We start from the raw sequence: 12,738 nt of genomic DNA, 5'->3' as shown, positions 1-12,738 counted from the left end.
CTGGCTGTGCCTTAGAAATGCATGTGGAACACTTAAAAATACAGATGGAGGCAGCACCAGATCAATACACTTAGAGGCCTAAAGGGCCAATTAAAAAAAAAAAAAAAAAAAGTGTCCTCTCGCATACATAATTGAAAATCATGAAACACATGTAAGTAAATTCACCCTAGATCAGATGTTCACATGAAGCTTTGGTCTACACATCTACGCACTTTTTTCTTTCTTATTCTGATGCCCCCGCTTTGCGACAGTACACAATCATGCACCTGTTCTTCCTATTGACTAATTCAGTACCGGGATAGCCTTCAGATTTGTAGTCTCTCCCAGGAAGGGAGTAGAAGGAGGGTAGAGGAGAAGAACAGACTTGGTAGGAGCCTCCCAGACTATCATGCAACCTAAGAAAGGTTCTGCAAGGCCACTGAAAAGTCTTCAAGCCAGTCAGCTATCAGAGGAATTCCTGTCTCCCAGGAATGGACCTGCCCTAGTACCCTTGCCTTGCACCGTCAGTAACTAATAGAAACCACAGAAGGCACAGCCCCAGTGCAAAAGCAGCCCAGGATTGCAAAGTGGAGGAGCTGGGCCCTCGTCAAATACATTCTCTGTATTCTCTGCCCCCACCCCCAATTGAAGACCTGTGCCAGAGATCTCCAGGGTGGTAAAGGGGCTCAGTACCTTTCAGCAAAGCCTTTCCCTAACTAGCATTTTTTAAGTGCTCCATAACTATTAATTTAACTTCTCCCTATGGCAGGACTGGAAGAGGAAAAGGGAAAGATAAAGTAGAAGTAAATGTTATTTAAACATTTAACACAAACTCACAAAGTTTTCACCCTTGTAAACAATGCACCAAACATTTTATTTCTTTTAGTTCCTACACAAGTAAATGACTCTGAAAGCATTTTTAAAAATACAAAAGACATCACACTTTACCAGTGAATTATTTCGGTCTCAGGGGATTAAATCAAATTAAAATGTTACATATATTTGACAGTTTATTTCTATGCCAACTGAGATGGTGAATTTATAATAGTTCTATGAATTCTTTTAGTTCAATGTTTTTTGTACATGCCATCAGTACAATATGATTTACTTAAATATTTAGGACACTGTCAATAGCTGTGATTCATATGAGACATATAATCAGATATCTCAAATTCCTGATTAAGTCTGCTTTAAAGACACAGAATACGAGCACATTTGCTGTGAAATTCTGTTTATAATGCTCCATTTAATAAATTGCAATTAACCACTGATGCAGAAATTCTGTTTAAGGCTGGAAGTTTTATACATGACACTTTCCTTCACAGAAAAAAAAAAAAGGATGTTGAAAAGGCAAAGACCACCATTTTATAACAGAGATCAAATATTTAGGGCATTAGTTATTATATCCTCTTTCTAGAGTCTACAGTAAACAATAACTAAAAAGATTTAAGGCTGGTCTTTAAAAACATAAAGATAGTAGAAACTTTACCACACATCAACAAAAAAAAGAGCAAACCAAGTATATCCACATCTTCATTCCATCATGAATTTAGTGATTTGAAATAAATGCCATGTAAAAACCAGAAGCAAATGTAATGATTCATTCAAGGAAATTAAATACTTCTAAGCATTAAAAAAATTTTTTTTAATGTTTATTTATTTGTGTGTGTGTGTCAGAGAGAGAGAGAGAGAGAGAGAGAGAGAGAGACAGACAGACAAAGTGCAAGCAGGGGAGGGGCAGAGAGAGAGGGAGACACAGAATCTAAAGCAGGTTCCAGGCTCCAGCTTTCAGCACAGAGCCTGACGCGTGGCTTGAACGCATGAGCTGCAAGATCATCACCAGAGCCGAAGTCAGATGTTTCTAAGCATTTTTTAAAAAGCTTTTGTAGGCAGTATATCTCTGGTCAGCGTAAGTGAGGTGTGGAAACGACAAAAATATTACTGTGCCGAACAGATTCTCACAGGCTTGCTCCCTCAAAGGACACACTGACCAGTTATTTTCTACAGTGTTCTTATATATGCCTTATTTTACTTATATACACAATTAACTTTTTCATTCTTCCTGTAAGTATTTAAAATACATTTCAAGGTATGCATTAAGTATTAATTTATGATGCCCTTAAAAATCTTTCAATTTATTAAAAAACAATCTCTAAGAATATAGAAATATTGAGCTTTTCATATTTCTGAGTCTTGAAAAACTTAAAGTACAATATTTTCATGCATCAGCAAGTTATAATTGTGCCATTTAAGTTCCTCTTGAAAGAGCAAGTAAATAATTTCAAAAGTTTCATGAATGCTACGTTACAGAGACCGGACCACAGGTATTTTAAGATTTGATTTTCCATATGCATTTATACTGTAATGCAAGGAAGAAAAATAAGCATCAAAGGAAAATATGTTTTATTAGGAGAAAAATAACATGAAAAGAAAATAGGAAACATGTCATTTCTTCCTTCAGTGGCTTTTCTTCAGTCAATTACCTGGTTGCCCCAAAATATTATCTCAGTTCAATTATTGAATGAATTACCCCTAAATAAAATACCCAGTATCTTTCCAAAGGTTTGTCCAAAACCTCCTAAAGAACAATAGTCATTCTAAGCTCTTTTCTTATTCTTCAACAAGAACTTTAATTAAAAACAAGCCCAATGCCCTTTGTTTCACAATTTAAACATTAATGGAAATTTCATCCTGGGTTTAAAGTGATATTTCTTTGAGGGTCTGACTCATTTGAGTGGCAGTGCAGAAAAGTGAATTGCTGACAACACAGAGTTACAAAATTAGAGTCAAAAGTAAAGGGAAAAAAAAGGAAAATCCAACACTATCCTGGAAAATAATTCTAAAACTACAGTATAGCTTGAAAAATTCTCTTTAGCAAGATAAAAAAGAGTGATTTATAGACAAGACTGATGGTTGGTTTTTCTCCCAGTAGCAGCCCCCTGGGATCTGTGACTAAAATGGTGTCTGGGGCCTGAGAAGTTTCAGTGATGATTGCTTCATCAATTTTTGCTGGTGTCTCATTGACTGTGCATCACCAATGGCATTACATACTCTCTGTAAAATAAAATATTTGTTATGAATGGTAAAGACAAGTACGGGCTCATGTGAAGGAGAAAGGTCTAAAAGCAAGAACTGAAGCTCTCCACACAGGTCCAACAGCAGAGGATAAGAATACACAATCCAAACAGACAATGCAAAATAAGACGTTTCTGCTCCATTAAGCCTGCAATATATTATTTTAAGCTTACATATCCATCCAGAGTTATAACTGGAAGATCTTTTGAGAGAAATAATGGGTATTATTATAACAGATTAAAAAAATCTTTCAGCTAAAAAATTAAGGGTCATTCTTTAAAATAAATTGTTTACCTCTGCTGTGGCGTTGTCCTGCAGATAAATGTCCCGGCAGCCATGACTGGCACTGTCTTTTTTGTGGAACAGACTCTGCTCCTGTTTCAAAAGAAACAATGACAGAAGAAAAATTATTCTGGGGAAGAAAAAAAAATCCTAACTTTTAATTGAATGCTTAAATGTAAACTCTATTTTATAACAAATAGACTAATGAAATATACCTATTCAGGTATGATAAGCACTAAATCATTTTGGTACAAGGCTGGTGGTTCCATATGTGTGAGCTGTTAGAATTTATGAAATCGGATGACTACACAACTATCTGTATAAAATAATGACTTTCTACAGGCTATGATAAATAGCCTCGAGAAACAGCACTTGATAACTCACCACATCTGACAAATCAAAAAATCCTTCCTTCGTTCCCTTGGCTGATAGATAAAATTCTTATATAATGTAAAACACACTGAATCAATTTTCACCACGGATGTGAAAGAAGAGTGATAACCCAGGAGCCTGTAATATATATGCAGAGTGACACAGTCTTTCCTAGTCTGAAAACTATGTTTCATATACCAAGAGACTCTTTCGATGTTGACACTCTACAATGAGGTAAGGCTGAAAAACAAAACGGTACTGTTTCGCAATTTCTTTTATTTGTGAGCTTCTATGAAAAGAAAACATAAATTAAAGGATAAAAGTACCTACATCTCTAACTACTAAATTTTATGACAAATAGGTTTTCAGATGGTTTTAATAATAGAGATAACATCATTACTGCTTAGAAGAAAATACATACTCTAGTAGTTACCATTCTTAGAATGATAATTTGTGGTGTTTTTTTAAGGGGTGAAAATAAATTTACAATATATCATATATAATAAAAATTATACATTTCAAAGTGAGTCTGAGAACTAAGCAAAAGGTGAGGGCATCAATTCTGCTAATTACTTGCTATGTAATTAAAAAGTTCTTTCTTGGAAAATGATGGGACAGAAGGACATGAAAGTATTATATACTTAAATTGTATTAGTATTTTGTAAGTGCCAACTATGATAAAACATGAGTGTTTCAGATAAAATATTTATAATAATCTAATTTATAAAAACCTAAAAAAGGGAATTTTTCCAGAAGCATCTAAGATTACAGCAAAATAGTTATTCATATGACATTGGAAAAAATATTCTATTTACTAATGCTTTATTCTGCCAAAAAGGAAGTATCAACGTCCTAATTCTTTCATTGAACAGAATTGATATTTCACTCAACACAATCAAGGACTGTCAAAAAAATACAGTACACAAATAAGTGATTATAACACATCTTTCCTTATACTTCACCATATTATTATAATAGTATCATCATCATCATCCTCACCATGATCCTTCAAACACTCTGTGTTGTTAACTGTAAAAGAGAGCCAGAAAGCACTGGTTTCCACTCACTCAACAAATTCTTGGCTCTGAACATGCAATTCATTTATTCTTACCTTGACTGAAATTTTTAGCAGGTTTCCATGGACACTTGGAGGAGACACAAAATCTTCAAATGGATACTGCCAGTCTATGGACATATGGCCTAGGATTTCAACTTCCTTTATACACAACACTCGCCTGTTTTGCAAAAGGAAACAAAACATGCAAGTGGTGATAAAGACAATTAGTCTAATATTTTGCTCTGCTGGATGGCAGACATGGAACTAGCTCAGTAAACAATAAAACCTGGCACTTAAAAAAAAAAAAAGGTACGCTTCCTATTAAAAAAAAGTCTAGGGGCGCCTGGGTGGCTCTGTCGGTGAAGCGGCCGACTTCGGCTCAGGTCACGATCTCGCGGTCCGTGAGTTCGAGCCCCGCGTGGGACTCTGTGCTGATGGCTCAGAGCCTGGAGCCTGTTTCAGATTCTGTGTCTCCCTCTCTCTGACCCTCCCCCATTCATGCTCTGTCTCTCTCTGTCTCAAAAATAAAATAAATGTTTAAAAAAAAAAAAAAGTCTAGGTAGGTAGCTGTCAAATAAAGAGCAAATACGGCCCCTACCAACCAACATAGCAGACATTCAAAAATTCCCCTTCTGCCAATCTTGCAAAATTCAGAAAAGTGTAATTTTTTAAAAACTGACCGAAATACTAAAATCATCTTTAAAATACATAAGGAACAGGCTGTACTCTCATCCAGGAAGCAATAAAGGCAGAAGCTCCTGAAAAGGTTTCACTTGGAAAATTATTAATTGCTCTTTACTGTCAATCATCTATGCCTTCCAGTCAAGAAAGAATGTGCAGGAAATGTCAGAAACCTCAAATGTCAGCAAAGTTTCACTTTAGGCCTATTAATAAATATCAGGTTTGAACACTTTAACATTAATGTACTGTATCACAGAGCGAGTATCCCATTTTACTCAATAGCAAAAAAAAAAAAAAAAAAAAAAAAAGAAAAATTTATAAAAAGAAAAAGAAAAAAAGAAAAATCATAGAGTCCTTAAAGGCCATCTACATTGATTTCCCAGTGTGTGATTCAGATTAATTACTGATATAACCATACTTGATTCTAAAGTTTCCATTACAGAGAGCATGATTAGGAAAGCAGAGGAACAGTTAATTCTACAAATATTCAGGGTGCTGGAAAAACAAGAAAGATACGGTTTCTGCCTGAGAGGTACTCATAGATTAGAAGACAAATAAACACGTAAATATATATCTCAGCCCAGTTAGATGAGTGCAATAGCAGTGTGGAAAATTCTTCTGGAGCACAAGAGAGAGGGACTGATTATGTGGGTAAAGTATGTGGCGTAAAAGCTGATTTTTATTTTATTTATTTTTTTTATGTTTATTCATTTTTGAAAGACAGAAAGAGACAGAGTACAAGCAGGGGTGGGGCGGAGAGAGAGGGGCACACAGAATCTGAAGCAGGCTCCAGGCTCGGAGCTGTCAGCACAGAGCCCGATGTGGGGCTGGAACTCATGAACCACGAGATCATGACCTGAGCTGAAGTTGGACGTTCAACTGACTGAGCCACCCAGGCACCCCTAAAAGCTGATTTTTGAAAGAAAGGAGTTCTCTACGTGGAAAAGGAAAATGATAGTCTAGACAAATGGAATAGATCACTGACATAAATAGCAGTACAAGAAAGGGAAGGTTTATTTGAGGAATGTTGAGGTCTGTAGCTGGATGGATATACACAGAGGTGAGAAAATTAGTGCCAGATCTTAAAGAATTTTTTGTGTTTAAAAATTTTTTTTTCCATTTAAATAAATTTTAACTTTAACCTACAGGCAAGGGGAACTTTCATGATAAAGTTTCCTATTTTAGAGTCATGGATCTAGTGGCCAAGGGAGGAGAGGTGGGGTAGACAAAGGAAAAAGTTACTACAATACTCCCACCAGGAAACAGAATGTCAGTGAAGGCAGCAGCTGTGAGAAGGGAAGAGAGCAAGCTAGATTCCAGACGCTTAGAAGGTAAAGATGAATGAACTAGGTAACCAATGGAGGGTAGGAATGAAAATCAACCCCCAGCACTGTATTTTTCAGCAGAGGAACTACTGTGATCTGGGTCTGACTTGGGACTGTGTTGTGCTTTGTAGGAAGTTCAGCATCCGAAGTCCCAGCCTTGGTAGGGCCCTCCGATCATTGTGACATCCTTCCACACCCCTTCATATTCCAAACAGTCTCTAGAAAGTGGATTACACCTCCCCCCACCTCCTGCCCCAGAAGAAAATCACAAGAGCTAAGTGTTACAGATAAGTATTACAAATCACTGTGTCAAATGCAAATTCATCATTCCCACTGTCTTTAAAGTCCTTCCTCTCTTGACCAGGCCAATAACATTACTGTTCTCCTGCCACTCTGAATCTCCTTCATTCTCTTCCTCTTGCTCCAACCCCCTCGGTACCTAAGCCCCAAACCAGAAGGTCATCTTTTATTCCCTTCTCTTCTATATTTAATCAGTCACCAAGCTCTGGTCTCTCAAGGCTGCTCCTTCTATCTGTCTTGATTCTTTTAGTTTAGACCTCACCACCTCCTATCAGGGTAACTGCCACAGTCTCTATGGTACACAGAATTCTAAGATGGTCCCCACGATTCTGCGTATAGTGTACGTGGGTTTATCGACTGGTATAACCCTCACAACTATTAATATGATGGATTTCTCCCCCAAGATTAGGTTTTATTATAAGGCACAGGTGATTTTAAGAAAAAGTTTGATCTGCGTGGGTGTGACCTGACCACAAGGTCCCTTTAAATCTGGGTCAGAGACTGAGAATCCAGAGTGCAGTTGCTGGGCTGAAGATGCAGAAAGCCACATGGCCAAAATGAGGGTAGGCTCTAGATGGTGATAGCAGGTGCCTAGCTGACAGAGATCTAGGAAACTGGGGTATTAGTCCTACAAGTACAGGGAAGTGAATCCTGCCAACAACATTAAATGAGCTTAGCAGTGGATCCTTTCCACTTCCTTCCTTCAGGAAGGAAGCCTTATGCCTTGATTTCAGCCTGTGAGACCCTGAGCAGAAAGCCCAGACATGCCATCGCTGACTCCAGACCCAGGGAAATTGTGAGATAGTAAATTTGTGTTGTTTTAAGGTGTTAATTCTATGGTAATTTTCTGTGCAACAATAGAAAACTAACCAGTCTCTAACTGGTCTCCCTGTCTCCATTCTGATCCTTCTCCAATTCAGCATTCAAACTGCTGCCAGAGATTCTTCTAAACTGCAAACTTCATCATATTAGTCCTTGTGTACAAGTCGCAATGGGAATTTAAAAAAGACATGTGTGTACAATGTGCATATACCTTTATGTGAAAAGCTGGGTCAATGAGCAATAAAATGTCTATACTTTTTAAAAAATTAATACTCTTCCATCACATTAATGATAAAATCTATATCCTTCAGATGTCATGAGCAGACACCTATGGCTTATTTCATCTCCCAGTGATTCCCTACAAACATCCTACAATCCAGCCATTTCACATGATCTTATTATTCCAAGTGCCATATTTTCATGTTTTATGCTTCTGATTGCCTGCTGTTTACCTATATGAAAAATCCATACTCCACAAGACACAGCTCAAGTACCTTCTCCCTAACACCTTCCCCATAACACCTTGGTTCTCACCTTACTGGACTGAGAGGTTTTCCTGTCTTCAGAGTCTCTGTTTATCACTTTATCTTAGCCTCTAGCATACTGTGAGATCACTGATGTTTAGGTCCCTCTTTTAGAGGAGGAACGGACAGAGATACAACTTTTATCTGTGTCCCTATTTCTGTTAGACACTGCTAGTGTAATGGTCTGAATGTTTACATCCTCACCCAAATCATACATGGAATCCTAACTCCACTGTGATGGTATTTAGAGTTGGAGCCTTTGGGAGGTGATTAGGTCATGAGGGCGGAGCCCTCAGCATTGGTATCAGTGCCATTATAAAAGAGGCCTGAGAAAACACCCTCACCCCTTTTGCCATGTGAGGACATAGCAAGAAGACAGCCATCTATGAACCAGGAAGTGAGCCCTCACCACACACAGAATCTGCTGGCACCTTGATCTTGGACTTCCCAGCCTCCAGAATGGAGTGAAATAAATGTTTGTAGTTTAAGTCACCTATCTATGGTATTTTTGTTATAGCAGCCAACACAGACTAACACAGATGGTTAAAAAAAAAAAATGTCTGTTTGGAGAACAATTTCCTAATGAAGATTACTAAAATAAAATACTATGCTGGAATTAGGATTAATTAGTGGAGATATAGCCTAATAAATTTGGATCATGAGAACTCATATTTTTTCCTAAAAACTGATAAGAAAAAAAATGACACCAAATTTTGGATGAATTTCAATATGGAAAAATTAAAAGCCCTTTATATTGGAAAACTAAAAAATAATCATGAAAATATTAATAATACATTGGGTAAAAAGGGATAATATTAATTTACAAAATGCTATTTCAATTCAGTAAGAAAAAAACAAAAAATGAGAAAGGCTATGAAAAGAAAACATACATAGATGATGAATATACTAAAATGTTCATATTCATTAGCAATCAAACAAGTGCTAATTAAAACAAAGAATTATTTTCTGCCCATTAAGTTAGCAAAACCCAAAAAGTTTAAATGAGAACACTAGTCTTAAGAAAACACACAAAATAAAGTGCATTCTCTTGTACTGTTAGTTGTATGTAAAAAAAAATCAATTACAACTGTTCTGACAAAACAACGTGGCAATAGACAGGGCCTCAAAAACCTTCACAATTTTTAAATCAGCAATCCCACTGATTATAACTTATCTTAAGAAAATAATTATAGACTTAGCTGCAAGAAGACTCAGCTGCAAAGATGTGCTTATAATAATACAGTATTCGGAAGGAAAAAACTGATTATCAAATAGTAAGGTAGCATTTGAAAAACTTATAGTATAGCCATAAATACAATATTGTATAGTCATTAAAAATCATGTTGTCAAAGAATATCTAATGGTTTGGGAAGATGATCATAATACATTGTTAGGTGAACAACCTAAGTTAGTTACATATACATAATATATTTTTTGTACATAGTTTTTACAAAATATATATAATGTAAAAATGAGATATACCAGCTGGCTGGTGGGATTGCTGGTAAAGGCTATTTTTAGGGGCTATCATAATTTATGATTCAAACCAGGACATTTTTAAGAATGAAAGGAATAGCTACTAATAATTTCATTGGGACAAAAGTACAGACCAGTTCTGTTCTAGACAAACCATAATTACTGTTACTTTATTTCCATCCTTTAAATTATTGTCTTTATCAGGGGTGGGCAAACTATGCTGTGAGCCAAATCAAGGTGAAGCTAAGTACCTGGGAAATAGTATAGCCCTTAAAGCCTAAATATTTGCTATCTGTCCCTTAAAGAAATTCTGTTGATTCTTGATCTGTATCAAATACAATGAATAAACATAACTCTAGCAATAAAAGAGTTATTTTTTAAAACACCAATTTTAGACAAAATGCCATTTTTAAGTAAGCATTAAAGGTAAAACAGATCAGCATAATGATAATTACTTCAATCAAAGAAATTCCTGCTAGAGTCTTCTAAAGCTACAAGGAGACTAAGTCACTGTACTGGTCAGGAATATTTTACTAACTGCCTCCCAAAAAGTTCTGTAAGCGACCAGATTTAAAATTATTATGATTTTTCATTTTACTTGAAGAAAAACCAAGTATATAATGTGCACAGTAATATTCCCAAAAAATGCCTAAATCAAACAAGTTTTAAAGTATTAAGTATTACCAGAAACAACCCCTCAAAAAACCCCTGATTTCCATTACCTAGTATTGAATTACATAAAAGATATACAATTTTAAAATGAATTAACACACTGCCATTGAAGCTAAGTACAATATATGATACAAACAAACATTGTTTTTGGCCTAATAAAATGGACACACTATAAAATTGTGGGCATAAAAAATAAGTGATTACTTGTCCAATCAGTAAAAAATGCTTTTTAGATTGTTCTGTGAATATCTTTACTTTATGGACAAACCATACAACTAGTTGACTCACTGAAAAGCTCATGGCTTAAGTCAAAATCCTGTCATGTTAGTCTTACTTTCTCTCCTTCCCATTCAAATATATTTCGATGTAATAAAGAATCTAATTTAGATTTCTGTCTACTGTAACTACCCTAGCTTGGTCCTATGAAATACACAACTAAGAAAGTTTTGAAGATTATTAATATATACTAGCCATTTGGGAGTAAGTGATGTAGGATAAATCTTAGGAAAATAAACGTACTGTAGTCCAAGTTCTTACATTTGGAAAAATTATCTACCACTCCCAAAATACTTAGAAAAAATTGGAAAAAAACACACAGAAGTAATACCATCCTTAAAAAAGGTGTTCTCATCATCTAAAATAAAACCTACTAGGAAAAAATGATTCATGAATTCAGCTTCCATAGCTGGATTTACAATTCACATGTAACATATGACTGCTATACGTATGGAGTCCATTCTAGACTCCGTCTCTCAGTAGTGGTGTAACTGGGATACATGCTGACCCTCAGTTTCAACATCTCCAAAATGAGAGGGTTGGAATAGACAACCTCAAAGGACCCATCTAGAGTGTATCTTTGTGATTCAATGACAATGAACATCTTGTAATTTAAGTATAGTTCTCCAAACCCTCTGCCACGATAGTTTTCAAAATTCTTATCATCTATATAGTTTGCATTTGAAAAAATATCACTTGAAGTTAATACCTATTTGTAACCATAAGGATTGTCTTCTTGCTTCCAGCAATAGCACAGTGGCATCGATAAGTCTCTCCTTCTAACCTTTTAACATGATTCTGAAAAGAAAACAAGACTCAAGATTTGCGTAGTACATGCATCCAAATAGTATTTCCAATACTGTGTATTAGTTTATTATAGTAACAGTGCTAGTTAGGAAAAAGAATTATTAGAAACAAAAACACAATATTGGCACATGAAACTAGAAAAATATTCATAGCACATTTATAAATTAACTTCCACTGTGCCTTAAATGACAAATCTGTATTAAATACTTACTAAGTGATCTTCTGATAAAATATACCTCATTCTGTGATAACTGAGCAGTTTAAAAATATCTACCAGAAATAATCACACATTTTCATTAACGGAATATAATATATGCAAATATAAAAGTGTGACATTAACATTACAGGGGTTCTTAACCTTGGGTCCAAGGAAGGACCTGGAAGGTCTATGAACCCTCTAAAATAGACTATAAAGTTTTGAAAATGTGGTTTTGCAACTTTTTTCAAAGGATGGTTCATATTTTTCATCAAATTTTTTCAAGTGGTCTGTGACCCTTCTCAAAGGTGAAGAATCACTGATTTACAGAGAGATAAATATACCACAATAATAAAATTCCAAGAGAACTGATATTTAATGTTTTTGAATTATGTGGTCTTATAGATTAAACATGCATGAAAAGCCAATGTATACACCAAATTATATTCTTGATAAAAAAGAAAATATTATGTCAATATTAACACAAACATGAAGAATTTCTAAGATTTCAAATAGCTGGCACAATTTATTGCTAAAGACAATTAACAAGCATAAATAATTCAAGTATAAATAGCACATTAAAATACATTTATTTTCATTTCAACTATCTCCAAACTATTGTGATTTGAATTGGCACACATTAAAAACAGTTATTTTTTATAGTTAATGCTAATGAAATATCATTGACATTATCTATAATGCACGATTAAAGATCAGATGATATAATGTATATGAAACTACAGAACATAAACATACCTAATAAACAAGACCATAACATTTATAACCAAGAATACAACATCAATATTATTAAAACGATAACCTAATAATAATCACAAGCAGAGAAAGCACATTTGTTATTATTTCAATGCTTAAATACACATTTTTAGAAAATCC

The 12,738-nt window shown here is 35.1% G+C and overlaps 1 protein-coding gene across 5 annotated transcripts in view; it reads right to left on the bottom strand.

Moving 5' to 3' along the window:
• Positions 1-820: 820 nt before the first annotated feature.
• The window catches only part of VPS13C (vacuolar protein sorting 13 homolog C), a 195,257-nt gene continuing 183,339 nt past the window's right edge, over positions 821-12,738 (bottom strand). For 3 of the 5 annotated variants that reach the window (XR_008417070.1, XR_008417071.1, XR_008417072.1), the window contains one exon: positions 11,551-11,639. Coding sequence is in view for 2 of the 5 variants with exons in the window: in XM_053889012.1 (XP_053744987.1) it covers positions 2,932-3,033; positions 3,349-3,429; positions 4,820-4,943; positions 11,551-11,639 (396 nt within the window). In the remaining 3 variants the exon portion in view is untranslated. Of the gene's footprint in view, positions 3,034-3,348; positions 3,430-4,819; positions 4,944-11,550; positions 11,640-12,738 lie in introns of those variants that run through there. The other 2 variants (XM_053889012.1, XM_053889013.1) reach the window with 1 other exon arrangement.

The sequence above is a fragment of the Panthera pardus genome, unplaced genomic scaffold, assembly GCF_024362965.1.
Source record: "Panthera pardus isolate Hobbes unplaced genomic scaffold, ASM2436296v1 HiC_scaffold_24, whole genome shotgun sequence".
Lineage (NCBI taxonomy): Eukaryota > Metazoa > Chordata > Mammalia > Carnivora > Felidae > Panthera > Panthera pardus.
This window is presented reverse-complemented; position numbering and strand designations above follow the sequence as displayed.